The sequence below is a fragment of the Thrips palmi genome, unplaced genomic scaffold, assembly GCF_012932325.1.
Source record: "Thrips palmi isolate BJ-2018 unplaced genomic scaffold, TpBJ-2018v1 HiC_scaffold_2, whole genome shotgun sequence".
NCBI classification, from domain to species: domain Eukaryota; kingdom Metazoa; phylum Arthropoda; class Insecta; order Thysanoptera; family Thripidae; genus Thrips; species Thrips palmi.
The window spans coordinates 11152878-11173072 of NW_023144629.1; the positions used below are offsets into that span (position 1 = coordinate 11152878).

Consider the following 20195-nt stretch of genomic DNA (forward strand, 5'->3'; position numbering starts at 1 on the left):
CACGGAGCACTCGCGGCGTTTCTTGACAGAAATTGTTGACTGATTGAAACCTTTTGGCGAGAGAGAGTTACTCGAACACTTTGATGGGTCATTGATTGAGAAAAATCATTCAATTCATCCATTGAGCCAAAGAACAGCGAGTTTGGCGTAGTCGCCGCCAGGAGCGCTGGGGCGCCGGGGCGAGGGGTGGCGACGAGACAGATGGGTGGCCTACCCAGCGGGGCGCGACGCAGCGCACGGCGCACGGCGCGGCGCCGCCGCGCGTCGCTGACGCGCAGTTCCAGCGTCCACCGCACGACAAACATAGGCGTCTCTGGTGTCGCGCGGCTGCGACGTGCAGCTCCTTCGAGGGCGGCACGGCGAATGGGTGGTGAAGGAGTGGGGTTTGTTCAAGTCTACGCGGATGGGGGAGCTCACTAACACAGCCACTTTCGGGCCACCTTACCCTTCAAGTTTCGTCCAGCCACAGTACAAACGACAGAATGAGTTTGCAGTGGGGCGAATTCACGGGTTGGGATGGGATGAGGGAGACTTTCCGTATGAGTCCCTCAAGCTCATCCTTCGACACAACACTATTCTTTACAGCACACTACAGTGCTCCCTCCCTCCAACCTGAGGATTCGGGGGACAAGTCCAGGTTGGAGAGAACAGAAGAAACAGTTGAACACGTGTTGCAAGGGACGGCGAGGGTCGAGCTCGCGCACCGAGAGGCCAATAAAAGCGATCGCGTTGAGGCCCGATGCCGACCACGCCTTCTGCCGGGCTCGCCGTGCTACCTGCTTCCTATTGTGGAGGCACCTATCGGTCCATACCATGGTCCGACGTTTTGGCGACCGTCCGGGTTTATGGCTGCACTCGTCAGACCCCTGTCAGACGGCGAGCTCGCCGAGGGTCGAGGGTACACAGCGAAAATAAAAAAATCAGGCTGGAGGGAGGCAGCTTACAAGGAGGGAGCACTGTATTCGTCAAGGGCGAAGAAAAGGTCCGCCTACTTCAGGCCCTCCTCCCTGACAAGCAGTTTATAAACTTAGAAGAGTTCGGGTGGCCTCCGCTGGCTAACCTCCCCCCACTCTGGGGGCTAATTTACAAAAGCTCCGGATCGCAGCACCCTATGAGAAATCCGCGGTACGCAGCGCCCGCCGCCAGCCCGCCTGTCTGCACTAGTCTGCACCATTGTTAAATGTTCTTAGCTTCTTTGGGGCGGGTCTTAGAAAGCGGAAAATAGTATTTTAAATCAATGCCATGAAATGTGTAAAAATTAAATTGACAAGGAAAATACTTATTTTTGGTTCAAGACTAGCAGCGTGCTGAGGCACTCAGAGTCAACATTATACTTAGCTGATGCTTGCCTTTTTCCAAATGGACCCCACTGTCATAATTTGTTCGGAATATAAAATCTTTCTTCGAGGAGACTGAAATTTGACTTTTAAAGGCACATGTCAGGCTCTAAACCCAGTCAAAGAGTCTTTTTGAGCCTGTCTTGGCTGTATCTTAATAAATCTTCTTGCGCATACTGTTTTGTCGTAAAAGGTTGACCTTGACATTTTCCACTTCTTCGATTCATTTTCAAAAGATTCCGGCATGCATAGCTCAAAAGTTCCATTATATTATTAATTGTAAGCTTGTTTGTCTATTATGTACATTTTTGATCAATTAAAGTGAAATGCTTGGTTGGAAAGCTTGCGAATAAAAATGTAATTTACAATTTGAGTTGTGCATGCCGGCATCTTTTAAAAATGAATCGAAGAAGTGAAAAATGTCAAAGCCAACCTTTTACGACAAAATAGTATGCGCAAGAAGATTTTTAAAGTCAAAGCCTACATAGGAGAAAAAGGCTCTGCGACTGGGGTTAGGTTATAGATTGTGCCTCCCCAATGAAACATTGTAATAATTACTTGATAAGACATCAAATTTTTAACAAATTTTCACAGTGGGACCTAGGGACCTAATTAGGAGAAAATAGCATTTTCATCAGAACCACCCCTTAAAGGACTGCTAAAACTTAATTTTGCGAGGGACATGTTCCAGTTATATTTAAGGTGAGGTGTGGTTCAATTTGCACCAAAATTGATTAAAATGATAAATTTATTCCACTTGTTATTTTAATGTAAAATATTCTTCTATTACCGACAGCTTGTCCTAAAGGTCTTTGTTATGAACCCCTAAGTGAGTGGTCCATCTAACATGGACTGATGTATGCATGCGCCTTTTCTGGTCACCCAACTCTGAAGACAAGTGTCAAAGAAATTTTTTTTCTACTCCGTCAACTAGCCACGCATACAGTTTTGGTTTATACTGACCATACTTCTTGGAGTAGTTCTTTGTGGTCCATGTGACAATGTAACAGAGAGATATTTCAAATATCTATCCACTTTCTTAAATCGTTTACCTTAAAGTGGTAAAAAGTGGAGAAAAAACTTATCTTTTCCAATGAAAAAATTGTAAAGTTTGCTCAGTCAAAACAAAAAAAAATTAAATTCAAATGTCTCTCTGTCACATTGAAGTATAGGGGTTTAGGTAACTCCAAAACAAATTCCAGACCATTCCGTCAAAAAACTTTGCGTGGCTGATTTTTTAACTAAACGCTTAATTTCATTGGAAAAAGCCTACTGCGGCTAAATGGGTGGGTAGATTTGGATGAAATTTGGTGTGTAATAGTTTCCTACCTAGTACTTAAACGCCCTAAAGTTTCAACCACAACAGCCAAGTGGTATAGAAGTTTCCATTTTCACCCACACCTCACGTTAAACTTGATAAAAAAGTACGAATAAAGTGTAAAAAGATTATGGGGAATAGCTTTTATAGTCGCAGTAGTGGTGTGGCCGAAAAGAAAAGTTTGTTTGAATTGTGATTTTCTTGCGTCTTTTCTGCTAAAATATGTGCCGGGTGACTTTTATTTTTCATCGCTGGCATTTTACAGTAATATGTCTATTGAATATTGGCGTGATGGAAGTTCCCTTTGCAAGTCATTGACCCCGCCGGTGAAGCGCTGGGGAGCGCGCTGCTGGGCGCTGCGCAATTTCTCATAGGGTGCTGCGATCCGGAGCTTTTGTAAATTAGCACTCTGGGGCGTGTGCCTGAACAACGCACACAAGGAAAACTTCAACTACAAGTGCGCCAGTGCAATCGCACGCAGAGTGGGTCTCTGGCTTGATTTCCATTTCGCCAGCAACAGCTTGGCTTAGATATGAGGTTCATACACACACTGTTCCAAAAAATTCAAAAAAATCCAAAAAAACTAATATAATACAAAACCCTAAAAACTAATATAACACAAAATGCAAAAAAATAACAGGAAAAGTGGCGATATACAACCACAGAGTTCCATCACAGAGGGATTCCCTCAGCATGCCACGGCCATAAAGGTACGAGGGGAGGGGGACTCGACCTGCCGCCGGCTTCCCTTATGCAAATGAGCCATCGGCAAAGTACTCACACGCTCCGAGAGATGGCGTGCACCACAGCACGGCGCGCGGCTCACCACGTCACGGCCGGCTGGCGGCGCGACCGCGACAGTGGCGCGAACTTTCAAATCGTGGAGCGCAGGGGAGATGCCCACTGGTGAGGGCGCCTTAAGGCGAACTCACCTAGCAAAAGGCCCCATTGAAAAAGACAAGTCCTGACTTGAAGGAAAAAATACGTTGCGTTAGGTTGGGTTAGGTTAGGTTGGGTTGGGTTAGGTTAGCCGAGGTGACAATGGGTATTCAAGATGGCGGCGGGTGACAATGGATATTTCTTACTACTGCTCGTTTTCATCAATATAGCCAGGAAGATTGGCTAGCACACATATGTTGTGTAGTACAACTACAGCGTTGACAAATTTGCTGGCTTTTATGTAGTCGTAGTGGGCTACTCGCTCATCATGGATGCACCTACAAGGCATTGTGAAAATTGAAAAATGTGAAAATTCTAAGACGAATAAACAAGGTAGGTTTACGCCAGACCGCGTCTTGTCGTAACAGGCTTCGCGATGTCTCGCTGCCTGTTTCTCCAATCCGCGCCTGGCGTACCTACCTTGGCCTGCGGCGCTAGCCTGCCTTCGGCAGGCAGGCTTCTCCATCTCCATCGTCGATTTTCCTCACTTGTTGCGTGCTGGGGGGCTCCGCCCCCCAGACCCCCCTTCATTCTAGAAACAGTTGCTTTATCTCCAGATAACTCGATCTTGACCCTTGTAACTTTTCCCCTTGTCTGGGCTGGGGTCTCTGCCCCCCAGACCCCCCTTTCATCACGACAGAAGCAATCTGCCTACAGAAAACTCGATTTTTCGCCGTTTTTAAAGTGTTTTTCGGCTATAAAAACTAGGGATGGGCACTATATGCAAGCGCATATTTTGCATAATTTCTAAACTTATTTCAAATGGAAAAATTTTGATATGTTTGGAGTCCGGGTGCATTGCCTGACACATTTATAAATCGCATAATGGTCGCATAATTGGCCATTTACGCATAATGCGCATAATTCACGCATTTTTCTCACATAATTTACATTTTGAACCCAAAAAGCGCACTTTGCTGTTATAGTTGATTCCTAAGATTATTTCTTTTGGTCGGTTATCGTGTTTTTAGAAGTTTTAAAGCAGAAACACAAGTTAGAATTTGAATTTTTCGCGCGGTGCAGGTTGTCAGTGGAGGAGGGTTGGCTGGTTGCGTTCCCACTGATCAAAGTTTTTAATATATTCACAATAAAATTTTAACTGTGACCATTTTGTTTTGTTTAAAAATTAACCCTTTTGGTGCATTTTCCCCTCTTTTTCAACTTTTGCCCCTCTTTTGCATTTTTTGCAGAAATAAAGGGTTTTTTGCGCATAAAAAGCGCATTTTTGGAGCATTTTAGTCGCATAAGTGCCGCATAATACCACAAAATTTTACCGCATAATTCGGTGTTTTTATTTGCATAAAGTGCCCATCCCTAATAAAAACTAAACCAGTTGAGCTAGGATGGTGAGCTTTCGCGTGTGCCGAGCCAAGGACATACCCAAAAAGTGTGCAAAATCTCACCGAGATCGGCCGAGCCGTTCAGGAGGAGTAGTGCGGACACACAGACACACACACACACGGACAGACAGACAGACAGACATGAAAAAAATTTCAAACCCACTGGAGTAACAGGCTTCGCTATCGCTCAGCCAATCATTAAAATGAATCAATTGCTGCTAAAAAACGAGAACTCTGAAACGAGAATTAAACGATTCTGTCTGTTTTTGATACTACTAACTTAGCGTACCTGAATCTCTCTTTGATATTGCCGATGCACCTCTCTACAACATTTCTGTCCCGGGAGTGTACTTTATTAAATCTTCCTTCAGGAGTGTCCTCTTGAGGTTGCTCAAAGGGTACTATCATCCAGGGCTCCAGAGCATACCCTGAGTCCCCTAGAATTTGATCCAGAAGTTAGACAAGACAGCCATAAAAGGGCAAGTAAGGACAAAACCACAGGGAAACATACCGAGAAGATGGCACCGTCGCTCATGGAACAGCCTATACATTCTAAGCCGGAGGCCGCACCCGCTAAAAATAAATGAGTCGTTTGTTGCTCCAGGAAAATTTGCCAGTACGTTGGTTACATACAAACGTCTATCACATGTCTATAGAAGAAGCAGAAAAAAAATACAATTTAAGAAAAATTAACACATATTTTAGCAGATAAAAACATAATTGTGATATGCATACAATCTGTACATTGATACAGGGAACACGCTTTCTTCCTATAAAAGCCTGCGGGTTATTGGCCAGGCTTGGCTTCACAACTTTCACTAGTGTGCCATCTGTATACCCAGCAACATCGGGGATCTGCCCCCCTAAGGCTTGGTTCCTGTGGACAGAATGAATTAGCAATTACAGGTTTATGATTAACATAGGCATAACAGAAGGCTCATGCCTCCAATCACTCCACAAGGACTTAAGTTATAAGCTTTAGTGTGGATGTATGCCGACCCAATCCGGTATTATTACTCCACCAGCTCGGGACCCATTGCTGCTCCTAAATGATGAGGGAATTCTCCACACCTTACACTCCCTCCTTGCATTCCAGAGCATTTATGTACCTTTCAATGATGTAGTTGAGCTCCTGCACATTGATAGGGAAGCGAATAAGTCTGCCCAGGATCTCATCTTCATTGAGGGCATTTGTAACCTCTTCTATGTAAGCACTGAGCGTTGGCTGAGCTATGGGGCAATCATACTGCCTACCAGTTGGGCTCTGGTAGGACCCCGTAGCATAAAAGCTCAGGACTGATAGTACCTGAACCAAAGGATATCATGCATCATCAAACAGAAGAGGAGTAATATGGTGATGCCAAACATAACAAATTTGGTATAATTTCCTCTGCTTACACACCTTCAGCTCAAGTGGAGCTGCGAGAGGACTGGACCTCCGTCTCATAAATGGTCTGATCAAGTCAATTACACTAAAAACCAGATCCTGGCTCAACCTGCCAGGGTTTAAACAAAATTTCAAATAAAAGTTAATAAAGTGGACAAGGAATAGAATTTTTAAAAATATAATTCTGACCTGCAAACTTTTTTGAAGGCAGCATAAGTGACATCAAACGGGTCACTCTCATCCCTTAATCGCCGCCTGCGGATAATGAGCAGGTATTTTTGCCTCTGACACTCCCTATTGTACTCATATGCTGGGTGCAATGGGTCCATCAGCATGAGAGGGTTTTCATCTTCCGGGTCATCTGCATCAGGTTCATACATCTGCAATTGAGAGAAAAAATATAAATGAACTAGCTAACAAGATCTGCACTATGACACATGCATTCATTCATTCATTCATGGGGCACACACTCTCATTCCAGGAACTTGACATCACGTTGAAACGAACGTGACAAACTGTCACGTTCGTTTGAGCATTGTGTCACATTCGTTTGAGTGTGAATTGGCCGAAAATCAGCTCGTTCACATTCAAACGAACGTGACACAATGCTCAAACGAACGTGACACTTTGTCACGTTCGTTTCAACGTGATGTCACGTTCCTGGAATGAGAGTGTAGGTAGACAGAAATCCTCTAAGCATTGTTAGGGTGTCCGTGGCGGGCAGGGTTAAATGACGTAAATGCATGAAATCGTTAACATTCCCCCTAAATGTTGCGAAATGTTAAAAATGCATTTGTTACGACCACTTTGGTGGAATGTTGGGGCAAGTCGTCGATTCTTATACAAAACAAAGGCGTTAACAATAAGAACATTCGTCACGGTACGCTCGGAAAGTCGTTAGAAAGAGATATTTCGGGCCCGAATTTCGGAAGTTTTTAAGTGGCTTAAAACGAGACCTCGTTTAAAGTTGATTTTGAATACTTTCCTGTTCAAGCAGGCTCAATTCCTCTTAGACACAATCTAGCAGGCTACCAATTAGTAATACTGAGTACTTTGCACGTCCCTAAAATAAGCCAATTTGTGGCAAAAGTGCGGTGTGCGTTTCTTCCCCACCTCGCAGGTGTCCGATTTTTCCCCGCCCTGACCCTACTACATCTATTTTGATCATATTTGATGACAAAGGAACACTATTTGCTGAAAAGTAGGCTCGCTCTGTAAAAGTTTGCGAAATAGGCCAATGTTGAATTTACGCTCTCTGGAACGCTTAGAGAAGTTTTTACTTTACCGCCTCAGATTTTTGTCGTTCTTTTTGAAAGTGCCCTAAGGCAATTTTCAATGCATAGTGTGGGATTTTAAAAGTTAAGGCGAGGTCAGATATTTGCATTTTTGAGTAAAACTTCCAAATCCCAGTTTGTGTGTTCATCAAAGTGGGTGGGGGTCACACGGTGGGCAGATTTTGCCCAAATCATGATCTTCTACCTTGTACTCATTGATTACAACCAGCAAACACTGAGAATGAAAGAGTCACCACCATCGCCCTTTCATTGCGTGACGCACGCATCGTCGCTCAAATTTGGGTGACGAGCCAGCGGTGACCAAATTTTGGGCAGTCACTTCGCCATAATGAGTTGAGGTCTCCGGTCATCGTGGTGGTCCCGGAAGGACGTCATCAAGGGCCTCACGTTGTCGCCGACGACATTACTAAAATTTTTGGAATTTGCCTTGTGAGCCACTTTTACTTGTAGATCTCAGAATCTTGCGCACTTCGTTTTTGTGGGGTTCATTTGAAGTAAGGTAAAAAATCAATTGTGGGTCACGAATCAATTGTGGGTCATTTTTTTCGACGGGTCACCGCAGACCCGACAGAGATTGAATCGATTTGAATTTCGCGGTAGACCTTCCTCCAACCTTTTTTTGTCTTCCCAAATAGCGTGTATGTCCGAGCGACGACTGTAACGGCTCCTATCAGGCTTCAAAGGAAGGCCCTTCAAAAAGTCGTGAAAATGGCGCCCATCCAACGAGGCGAAAAATCGTGTGTTTTTCAAATTGCCACCGTGAAGCTATAACGAGATAAAATGGGACGCCCTTGCTGATTTAGGTTCATAATAGGTCAGGGAACATAAATTTACCATAGTACGGCCGAAATCATTCGATGCCATGGTGCGCGGGTGCTGGCAAAGTAGCGTTCGCTACCATGTCAGACCCATTATTTTAGACGAATTTTACGGTAGTTTTCCTGCTATTTTTTGTTTTCTGCGCTTCTGGATGACTGATGTATCACAGTAAATTCCATTTTTCTGCTGTCACATTTAGTACTACGATACGAAGGTTTTGTTAAGCTTAGGCTACAGCCCCGGATGACAACGCTAGCTCTTCCAGTCTGCCATGCTATAAGGCTTTTTTGTTGGGGGGGGGGGCGCATTTCGGGGCTTACATAGCGCCCGGAAGGGGACCGCTCTCCAACTGCTGGCTAGGCACCCGAGGCCAGTCCGGCTCTGTTAAAACGAGTCAAATTAATCCCTACAGACTAAATATTCTGACTGAAATAGATAATAAATTGTAGCAGTACCTCATGACAGGGTGTGGTGTTGGATTGTCTACCACACCGGTGGCCCTACAATATGCACTATAAAAGTTTCGTCTCTAATCCAGGACGTTTAACTCACATCTGTCTCACAGTGAAATAAGCCTGTTTGTGTATTTTTCCTCTTTGAGTGAAAAACGTGTCTGCTTGGTTTATTGAGAACCAGGGACCTTTAATTAATGAAAATAAGAAAATATCTTGCAAAAGTGGTCAATTTACAAGCAAAAAGACGAAATGGCCCACAATTGATGTGACCCACAATTGATTCATTGTGCTACAGATCCTGCAGTTTTCACGATTCCGAAAAATAAATACAGAAGTGAATTTCTCTCGTATTTAAGCAAATCATATCCAAATTTGAGCTTCCTACAATGCTGACCCACAACTGGTTCCAAAAATCAATTGTGGGCCAAAACAGACTATTTTTAAAACAGTCACAGCTTAGTAAATAAGGATGATAGACGGGGCTACTATGCTGCAAAACTTAGTCCAAGGACCATAGTTTAAGGCCGCACATGCACTTTTGTCACCAGGTCAGAATTAAAGGCCTTTATTTCGAATTTCCAAAAATGTGACCCACAATTGATTTTTTACCTTATGCCGAAAAAATTGCCCCACTACGTGAGTGTGGCACAGGTGAACCTGGACATGAGGGAGGACTTTCTTGATGCCATTTATCTCCTTGTAGTCCTTGTCAACAATTACTGATTGAATTTGTTCACATGCATCCGGATTAGCATCCCTGAAAATTTCAAGAGATTCTCCCCCGTTTCTCTTCTGAGGAAGCTATAGCCTACAATTCGACCATTCTTGTAATTGTCAATCACTTGAATAACAACCAAATGCATGTTGCTTTTGTTCAATTTATATGTTGTATCCATTCCTATGAATTCTGGGTATTTCTTCAAATTTTCCCTCATTTGAGGTCTGGAAAAACAGATAGTCAATAACATTGTCATCTCCATAGCCAACACAGGAGTAGGACCCTTTGTCACTTTCGATCATGTGTTGCAGTTCTCCTAAGGCGTCCTCTCTGTATTTCCCTTCATCTTTTTTTTTCAGTTGTCTCCTGCAGCAAGTCAATTCAGAAAACCAAAATATTTTGAAAGGGACTCAATGGGTCATTCTTTCTCAACTTATTGACACTCCTGACACCCACTTTAACAAGAGGATTTGGTTCTAAAATTATTCATTCAGATTTTCCGTTATTTCTCTTTGCATTCAATAAAATGCTTTGATTTGGATTTTTTTGGGTGATATGTGCTGAGGGAGTTCTGCTTCAGACATAACTTTAAATCCACATAACCGTTTATCCACATAAGGGAGGGTGGGGCAGTTTGAAACAGGGGCAGTTTGAAACAAACACCAATATAAAAGCAATGAGGGCTCCTGAAGGAAATGTGAGTGTGCACAATCTTCTATTTTCATGATCTTACTGATTTGCGATCGACACGGTCGTCAACGGTGCACTTTAGTGGCCTTGAATAAAAGGTGAAACTTCGGTAACATTGAAATTGGCCTAAACTTCAATTTCTAAGTCACAGGAGTTTCCGTCTGGGTTTCGCTAGTAAGCGATCATCCCCCGCGCTTTAAATTCATCTTTTATTACCATATTAGGCAAGCGTAACGCACCCTCGGACACTGACGTAGCCCTCACCAAGTCCGGCGGGGAGCAGCACAACTGGAATGGTGCCCTCTGGGGCAGTTTGAAACAGAAGTGGGTGGGGCAGTTAGAAACACAGCAATATCACTAGAAAAAACGTTTTATATTATGGAAAACGAGCATAATGATGGAAGTTCGTAATTCCAGGCATCAATGGAGACGTTGTATGTTTGACCCGTGACTTGCATCAAAATGCAATATTTATGGACTATTGCATGTTTTAAACTTTGCGGGCGGGAAAAGGCCTTTATTTCAACTCCAAAACAGTAATGTGAGTTAACAACTTTTGTTCGTCTCTCTGAGACGAATCCATTGCCATACGCATTTTCAAAAAATTCGCATTTTGAAAAATATGCGTTTTTTGCTTTTAAATTATTATTAAAAATGTTGAAAAAGTTCGTCAAAATGTCAGCACTTGCATGGCAACGTCTATTTGAGTCTATTTGAATCTATTGGAGTTGTGTACGCGGCTTTTCTTGGCCCGTGTTGACTTCCATACAGCTGTTTCAAACTGCCCCATCGCTGTTTCAAACTGCCCCGGCCTGGGGCAGTTTGAAACAGATGCAAGGGTTGGAGTTTCACCTTATTATTAACTTTGAACGAACTTCTAAGCGTCTGCGGGCGTTTTCTAGTCTAGATAATGAGTCATTCTATTAATCTAGTGCAAACACGCAGCATATAGACCAACAGTACGATTATAATAACGAAATTCCAAATTCTGTTTCAAACTGCCCCACCCTCCCTTAATTGTTGACAGACATAACTGGTGTCAGACATAAAAGAGGATTAATTGTGTTTAAAAACTGTAAACACACATAACTTTAAATACACATAACTTTATTCCAAAATAAACTTTTAATTAAAAAATATATATAAAAATTGAATTATTGGCTGAGCGATAGCGAAGCACTTGCCGTGTTTATTGGCTGAGCGATAGCGAAGCACTTGCCGTGTTTGTTGGCTGAGCGATAGCGAAGCCCTTGCCGTGTTTGGGCGCTCCAAAAACTGACTGGTCGTGAGTCTGTCTGTCCGTCTGTGAGTCTGTAGCGTACACGCTCACGTTTCTCAGCAACTACATCACCAATTGTTCTCAAATTTCGTACTGAACATCCTCAAAGTGTCCCACAGGGGGAGTTTATCTTATATCAAAAATTATCATCGTTTGAAATATTCAAAACATCGTTTTGAACTAGGTTATTATCGTTGTGAGGTTGGTAGCAGTGTGTGGCTGACCAATTTCTCATACCGGCTGCCGTGCTTCCAAGCCGTCTGCAAGACGAGACGGCACTTTTGCTATTAAACAAACTGAAGAGCAAAGGGGTTCTCAAAAAGGTACTGAGATAGTTTTTTAACATTCTAGAATGATTGAATCCCTTCCGGAGAGTCAACAGAGAAAAATACGAAAACTGAATGTGAGAATGGTTTGCGTGTTTCCTTCCCCTCTCCCCCTCCCCCGTCACAGGGGAATCTTTCTTCAGGTCAGTGCACTGTGGGTGTAGTTGTGTTGTGGATTGTAAATAGAATGTTTTCTTTGACTTCGTGTGCATCTACTGATTGGCTGAGCGATAGCGAAGCCCGTTACTCCAGTGCAGTTGAAAAGTTTTGTCTGTCTGTCTGTCCGTCCGTGTGTGTGCACTACTCCTCCTGAACGGCTCGGCCGATCTGGCTGAGATTTTGCAGGCTTATTAGGTATGTTCTTGGCTCGGCACACGCGAAATTTCACCACCCTAGCTCACGTGGTTTAGTTTTTGGCCCGTCCCGTTTATTTTTTGTAAAAAAATGACGGAGGGACGGGCATATAGTATGATGCATGCTGTGCGTCCGTTCGTTCGTTCGTTCGTCCGTTCGTTCGTCCGAGGACTTCCCGTGGTCCGATCTTGACCAAATTTAGTATGCAGCCTCCTTGGGTGACCCTTAGAACCGCCCGGTGGCAGCAAATCCGATCCGAGCCCCGGGGGCGCTGCTGCAGGTGCATCATGGTCTACATGGGGTCGAGGAGGATCTCGGCAACGGATGCAGCTAGCAGGGCATGTAGGGGTATTTTTGGAATCGGTGCGACGAGAAAAAACCAATGGTGCCACTTTCGAACGAATCAGAGAAGTTCGGACCCGGGTTCAAATCCCAGTGGGGTATTTTCGGAACATTCTTTTTATTCGAGTTTTTGCATTGTTTCTGATGTTTTTGAGGGTGCTGATGACGAAAACGACATTTATTTTGACCCTAGACCCTGGTTTCAATTCGTCAGGGTTAAACAAAGGCGAAATTCACACATTTGTTAATGTACGGGACGGGCCAAAGTTGCCGATGTATATCGCTACTTTTCCTGTTATTATAGCCAAAAAACACCTAACAAACGGCAAAAAATCGATTTTTCTGCAGGCAGATCACTCCTGTCTTGAAGAGAGGGGATCTGGGAGGCGGAGCCTCGCAGCCTTGACAAGTTAAAACGTTACAAGGGTCAAGATCGAGTTATCTGTAGATGGCAACTCTATCTGGAATGAAGGGGGGTCTGGGGGCGGAGCCCCCCAGCATGCAACAAGTAAGAAGTACCCGACGACGGATAAGGCAATGCCTGCCGAAGGCAGGCTAGCGGCGCAGGCCAAGGTAGGTACGCCAGGCGCGGATTGGAGGAACAGGCCGCGAGACATCGCGAAGCCTGTTACGACAAGACGCGGTCTGGCGTAAATCTACCTTGTGTTTAAGTTGAGTGATTGAGGGAATGCATGTCCTCATGCCCCACGCAGGAGTATCTGAAGCCCTTGAGGGAGGAGAGTGCACAACGCCCCTGGCTGTCCTCAGCCCCATGTTGATGTAAGTACTAATTTTTTATTGTCAATGTCCTTAATGCCCTTAAGTTGCTGTCAGTGACCAAATTGTTATTTTGTATGTTCTCAGGTGTTCGTGCCACCACATGAAGAGAACGCTATCTCGTCTCGACCCCGTTATGACGTCCCCCCTCCCTCCAGCGACCCTGGGTCATTCCATGTGAAATCGACAAGGTTCAAATCGACCAGTGCTCCGATTTTGATGAAACTTGCAGCGATTGTTGGTCTTATGGTCCCATTGAAGTTGCCAAAATATTTTGGTCGAAATGTCAAAGGGGTCTGAGTAGTGCACGATTCAATTTTTTTCACTTTTTGTGAATGGGTATCCGTTTTTTGCTAATATCTCCGGAACTATTCGTCGTACGACAAAAATGAGTACACCGTTGGAAAGAGGAGAAAAAACTGAATAAAATCAAAAAAAAATATATTTTTTTTGGAGAAAAAAAATTTTCTTTTATACTAAACTCAAACTTTCAAAGTTATATTTGAAACTGTTCCCCTTCATCAAAATTGACATGCTATGGCTCAAAAAGTAGCTTTACCCTTCCACTAAACGAAAATGTCAATCATATAAAGTACTTTTTCTCGTTTGGGAGAACGAGCGATTTCCGTGGACCTCTGCACTGGATCCGGGCCTACCCTCTGCCTGAACGGTGCACAACGGCCCGGCGCTGTGGCACCGCGGTGTCCTGCCACCCACCCCCATCCCTTTCCGCAGTTCCCAGAGCAGAAGTAGGGGCGCCTGGAGGGTAGGCCGCACCCCGCACGCCGCCCCGGGCTCCCACGGTCACCGCCCAGCAGGTAGGCAACCCTTCTTAGTCACCCCGAGCCTTGCTTCGTGGCGCAGCCGAAGTGCAGCTGAAGTTGATGCGAAAACGGCATTCCCCCCGACGGTGCTGCCAGTGTTTGGGCTGTGGCGACAAGACGAACTTGTTGTTGTTCCTTTGTCTTGGTTTGTTTACTTTCTGCACCGACTACTTGTTGGAGTAAATAATTTTTGAGCATTGACTTTGAGTCGATTTTATGCCCTGAAAAGGTCCGTTTTTCTTGTGTACGAGTTCTTTCTCTTTTTTAAAAAATCTGATATTATAGGATTTTGCTTTGGTTTGATGACGCTTCTTGTTTTATTTTGAGGTTTGGTTTCTTTGTGGTTCAGGTTCCCCCTACACAATGGGCCGAGCAGACACCAAGAAGTGTTTCCTGAGAAAGGTACAACATCTTCCTGATGTTGGTGCCTGCTCTGGGGATTTCACTGCAAGAGCCAGCCTATCTCCAGAAAGGATTCGTTTGCTCAAGATCAGAAGTGGCTGCAGAAAGAGTTTGCAGTATGTTTGTGATGGACATTTCACTAAGTTCATTCACCGCTTTGAAGCACACCAGAAAAACTGCTGTCTTCATGAGTCAACATCTGTTCATGATGGCCCTCCAGCCAAAAAGAAAAACACTGGCACTCCTCAATTGCATGTTATTACACTCCAAATGCGGGACAGTGCCAAAACTATTGGACTTGCTTTGGTGCCCGGCAAGAAAGTGTGTGTCAAGTGCAAGATTGACCTGAACGCTAAAATCAAAGCTGCTGAAAAATCTGCCGCAGAAAAGGCTGCTCAAGAATCTTCAAGCAACGCTCCTGACCCGGCTTCAATTTCCAACCCTCCTATATTTTCGTCACCTAGTGTAGGGTCTACTTTGGCCCCCAGTGATATTACAACTCCCACTGTACCTGCAGATAGAAAGGCTTCTAAAGAAGAGTTTTTTCAGGAGAGTATTGATGGATTAAATACTTGGCTGTCCTCTCTTGGATTCTCTCCTGTGAATGAAAGGAAATTAAAGACTCAGAAGAGCTCACACTAAATTCTTGTGGACTTTTTTATGCATAGTTATGCATGCTCAGAAACGTCCATATGTTATGCATAATATTATGCATCACTGTGTACATTTTATGCAGGAAGATGCATAAAATGTACACAGTGATGCATAATTTTATACATAAAATATGGAAGATTCTGAGCATGCATAACTATGCATAAAAAATGCGTCTTTATGCATTTAAAAAGTCCATAAGAATTTAGTTTGCTATGGGCGTAAAGTTATGAAGAAAATAAGAGCAGCGCTGACAAAATTTTCTGATCAACAACTAACTGAGGACGAAGATGCAGCATACTTCAGAGAAATAATAGGCCAACTACAGCAATTTATTGATTGTCATCCCCAGCCCGATAAAAAATTATTAGCTTTATCAGTTGTACCAAAAAGTTGGAGCATTTCCAGGATTGAAAGCACATTTGGGGTATCCAACTACATGGCGAGGAAAAGCCGTCTACTAGTGCAAGACAAGGGTATTCTGTGTGGCCCGGGTCCTAAAGTGGGACCCAAACTTTCACCTGAGACAGTGGAGCTGATCACCAAATTCTACTACAGGGACGACATAAGTCGGCCTCTCCCTGGAGCCAAAGATGTACTGAGTGTTTTAGTGGACGGGAAGAGAGTGAAGAAAACTAAAAGACTAGTGCTGTCTACTCTCAGTTGCTTGCATCAGAAGTTTAAAGAAGAACACCCTGATCACAAAGTCTCTTTAGCTAAATTTTGTGAACTGAGACCAAAAGAGTGTGTATTAGCTGGTAGTGCCGGGACTCATGTGATTTGTGTGTGCGCCTATCATCAGAATCCAGAACTTATGTTTGAAGCGGGAAATCTAAGTGAAGCTGGATTAGAAAATATAAAAGCGTGCAAAAAGTTGCTTTTATGCTCAGAGCCTAGTGAAGACTGTTTTTTTCGAAGATGTAATGACTGTTGTGATTCCACTGTTTTACAGGAAAAATTGGAAGTTTATTTTGACTCAGAAATGATTTCCACTGTGGTTTACAACCAGTGGGAGTCCACAGACCGGGCAAATATTGTAACTTTAAGTAAATCTACTGGGAGTTCTGCTTCAGACATAACTTAAAACCCACATAACTGTTTATCCACATAATTGTTGACAGACATAACTGGCGACAGACATAACTGGTGTCAGACATAAAAGAGGATCAATTGTGGTTGAAAAACTGTAAACACACATAACTTTAAATACATATAACTACATTCAGAAATAATTTTTAATTTACAAAAATATATGTAAGCTTAATTAAATAGAGGAAAATAAAAGAAAATGGAGCCTTGTCAAAAATTTCGATCATTATCAAGATTTCCTTCCTGCACAGCGGGCAAGTGGCGCTCTCGTCCAACCGTCCCGCGCAGGTCTTGCAGCAGATGCGATACCCGCACGGCACTGCAGCGTGATTTCTAGGGCGGTCAAAGCAGAGGCGGCACTGCTCATCTTGCCCCTCTATCGAACTGGAAGCAGCTGTCCCTGCTGAGTCCACCATGCTGTAATTTGAGCTTTATCCATTGATCCTTCGGGCAGCTCTTGCATTGATCTGCCGACAGTTATGTCTGTCGAAAGTTATGTCTGTCGACGGTTATGCCTGTCAAATGTTATGTCTGTCAACAGTTATATGTATATGCGATTTGGTTATTTCTGTAAAATGTTATGTCTGTAGCAATTATAATTTTAATTCAAATAATAAATGCTTTTTTATTTCAGAAATAAATCCGTTATTTCTGTCACCAGTTATGTGGATTTACAGTTATGTGGGTCGAAAGTTATGTCTGTCAACAGCAACTCAATCTACTGATGATTTTATTTCTGAGTTTATATCGCAGATTGAAAGTCTCATACCCCATGATTTTATTAGCAAAGTGCAAGCAAATTTCTATAAGGAATCAATTGAAAATTTAAAAGATGGTGAAGTTGTTGTTAATGTTGACTTTGCAGAAAATTTCTCCTTTGTTGTACAAAATAGCTCCCAGGGGTGGTACTTTAATAATAAACAGGCGACATTGCATCCCTGTTTGATTTATTATAAAGATGCTGAGGGCAAAGTATGCCACTCAGCATTTGTTTTGATATCAGATCACTTGGACCATAGTACTGCTGCAGTGCATACATTTCAGAAAAAATTGATCCGTCATATAACTGAGGACCTCAAGATAAAGCTGGCTAACGTCAAATATTTTTCAGACGGTTGTGCTGCTCAGTACAAAAATAAAAAATCTGCCGCCAATGTATGGTTTCATGAAAGGGATTTTGGAGTACCTGCAGAATGGCACTTTTATGCTACGAGCCGTGGAAAAACTGCCTGTGATGGTGTGGGCGGCATGATCAAACATACTACAATGTTGCATTGCCTAAGCTTAACAGCAAAAGACCCACAAATAACAATTGCATTTGATTTCTATAATTGGGTGTCTAAAAACATTCAAGGAGTGACTGATAAATGGGTTCCGAAAGAAGAAGTTATTGAAAATGAAAAGGTTTTACTTGTGAGATTTGAGACAGCTTTTGACATTGATGGAATCAAATCCCACCATGCTTTAATTCCTAGAGTGCCATCAAAGGATATCTTACTTAAGTTGTATTCACAAGATACAAAGTTTAATATTAAGAAAATATGTACCAAAGAATTTGAACTAGACTATAGTGAGGTAAAAGGATTTGTAACATTTACAGAAGACGAAAATTCCTGGGAGCTAGGCTGCGTATCTGAATTCCATGAAGAGGATGAAAACTTTTCGGTTCAAGTTATGGAAGCTACTGGACAACCAAGAAGTTACAAGTTTACTGATATAGTTATAATTGTTAGTCTACATGACATTGTAAGTCTAGTTGGCTGAGCGATAGCGAAGCCTGTTATTCGTTGGGGTTGAAAAGTTTTTCCTGTCTGTGTGCGTGCGTGCGTGTGTGCGTGTGTGTCCGCACTACTCCTCCTGAACGGCTCGGCCGATCGCGGTGAGATTTTGCACACTTTTTGGGCATGTCCTTGGCTCGGCACACGCGAAATTTCACTATCCTAGCTCAACTGGTTCAGTTTTTATAGCCAAAAAACACCTAAAAAACGGCGAAAAATCGAGTTTTCTGCAGGCAGATCACCCTTTCTAAAGGGGGGGTCTGGGGGGCGGAGCCCCCCAGCATGCATCAAGTAAGAAGTAACCGACGATGGACAAGCCATTGCCTGCCGAAGGCAGACTAGCGCCGCAGGCCAAGGTAGGTACGCCAGGCGCGGATTGGAGAAACAGGCAGCGAGACATCGCGAAGCCTGTTACGACAAGACGCGGTCTGGCGTAAACCTACCTTGTTAATCCGTACTTTCAAGCCAAAGGGACAATTGTGAAACTTCGAGTAAGTGATGCTAAGGCAGCAGATGTAAAATTAAAATCTAAGAAAAAAAATATGTTTTGAAGCAAGGTATAACTTGCCGCTACAGTTATACTACTTTAAAGGTTCAGAGGAAGGTCAGATAATTTTTATGTATAAAAACAACTTTGAATAAACACCCAGCATTTTAAAGTTTGAGTTCGATTTAAATTTCCTAACAATTTGAAAGAAATCTCAGTCTGGTAACAAACATTTGACAAAGTGCAACACTAACTCTCGCCTAGGACCATACTGAAAATTTGAAGGTCAAGAAGGAGATGGAGTAGGGGGAGGGGACAGGGGAATAGGGGTAGTATCGTAGGATGAGTTGCCTACCTGCTGGGCGGTGACCGTGGGAGCCCGGGGCGGCGTGCGGGGTGCGGCCTACCCTACAGGCGCCCCTACTTCTGCTCTGGGAACTGCGGAAAGGGATGGGGGTGGGTGGCAGGACACCGCGGTGCCACAGCGCCGGGCCGTTGTGCACCGTTCAGGCAGAGGGTAGGCCCGGATCCAGTGCAGAGGTCCACGGAAATCGCTCGTTCTCCCAAACGAGAAAAAGTACTTTATATGATTGACATTTTCGTTTAGTGGAAGGGTAAAGCTACTTTTTGAGCCATAGCATGTCAATTTTGATGAAGGGGAACAGTTTCAAATATAACTTTGAAAGTTTGAGTTTAGTATAAAAGAAAATTTTTTTTCTCCAAAAAAAAATAATTTTTTTTTGATTTTATTCAGTTTTTTCTCCTCTTTCCAACGGTGTACTCATTTTTGTCGTACGACGAATAGTTCCGGAGATATTAGCAAAAAACGGATACCCATTCACAAAAAGTGAAAAAAATTGAATCGTGCACTACTCAGACCCCTTTGACATTTCGACCAAAATATTTTGGCAACTTCAATGGGACCATAAGACCAACAATCGCTGCAAGTTTCATCAAAATCGGAGCACTGGTCGATTTGAACCTTATCATTTTCACATGGAATGACCCCCCTTTGGGTCTGCAAGAATGCTCCCTTCTACCCACGAGGGGGCTTTCGCCCACACCCCCAAGATGTCTATGGCAGACTTGACCCGACCACCATGTGGGCCAGCACCCCGCCCTCGTGGTGTGAGTATCATTGTGTGTTTGCATCAAGTATCTTGATTTTTTCATCATCATTCTTCCCTCTATCACTCTGTGTGTTCTGTTACAGCCTGTCTTCAGTCGTTTGGGGAAGAGGGTGAGGCATCAGCAGCGACGCTGCAACAAGCATTATCCGTCTCGTGGGGAGCGCCGCAGGGGCCCTCCACCCCCTCCGCTTTGCTGTTAGATTTTTTCAATAATTTTCTTCTCTGTGATTATCAACTGTGATTATTGTGTGGTTGTGTTTGTGTACTTGTGCTAGTGTGAACCAGCATGCAGGACTTTTTTACCCATATCAATGCTCCCAGAATGGTAAGCCCATTCTTAAAATGGAACTGTTAGTACAATTCTTGAAAGTACAGTGACTAATTGGCTGAGCGATAGCGAAGCCTGTTACTCCAGTGCGGTTGAAAAGTTTTTTCTGTCTGTGTGTCTGCGTGTGTGT

At 43.5% G+C, this 20195-nt stretch overlaps 2 protein-coding genes across 2 annotated transcripts; one reads left to right on the plus strand and one right to left on the minus strand.

Moving 5' to 3' along the window:
* Positions 1-3739: 3739 nt before the first annotated feature.
* LOC117647719 (putative nuclease HARBI1) lies at positions 3740-13373 on the minus strand. The gene is made up of 8 exons (XM_034389617.1): positions 13260-13373; positions 6511-6701; positions 6337-6430; positions 6044-6240; positions 5670-5811; positions 5446-5584; positions 5224-5371; positions 3740-3872 (listed from the first exon to the last, which is right to left on the minus strand). The coding sequence occupies exons 1-8, from the start codon at positions 13371-13373 to the stop codon at positions 3740-3742; spliced, it is 1158 nt and encodes a 385-aa protein (XP_034245508.1).
* Positions 13374-14391: 1018 nt separating this feature from the next.
* LOC117647720 (ARL14 effector protein-like) lies at positions 14392-15244 on the plus strand. The gene is made up of 2 exons (XM_034389618.1): positions 14392-14429; positions 14550-15244. The coding sequence occupies exon 2, from the start codon at positions 14564-14566 to the stop codon at positions 15242-15244; it is 681 nt and encodes a 226-aa protein (XP_034245509.1). The 5' UTR covers positions 14392-14429; positions 14550-14563.
* The last annotated feature ends 4951 nt before the right edge of the window (positions 15245-20195 follow it).

Bases quoted from the DNA above. Each gene is read 5' to 3' on its own strand.
- LOC117647719 (XM_034389617.1), bottom strand. From the start codon at position 13,373: ATGGGGCTGAGGACAGCCAGGGGCGTTGTGCACTCTCCTCCCTCAAGG. The intron at 6,431-6,510 runs GTCAGAATTATA...AAACCCTGGCAG, and splicing joins GCCTTCAAAAAAGTTTGCAG to GTTGAGCCAGGATCTGGTTT. The intron at 5,585-5,669 runs GTATGCATATCA...CTTCTTCTATAG, and splicing joins CCTGTATCAATGTACAGATT to ACATGTGATAGACGTTTGTA.
- LOC117647720 (XM_034389618.1), top strand. From the start codon at position 14,564: ATGGGCCGAGCAGACACCAAGAAGTGTTTCCTGAGAAAGGTACAACAT.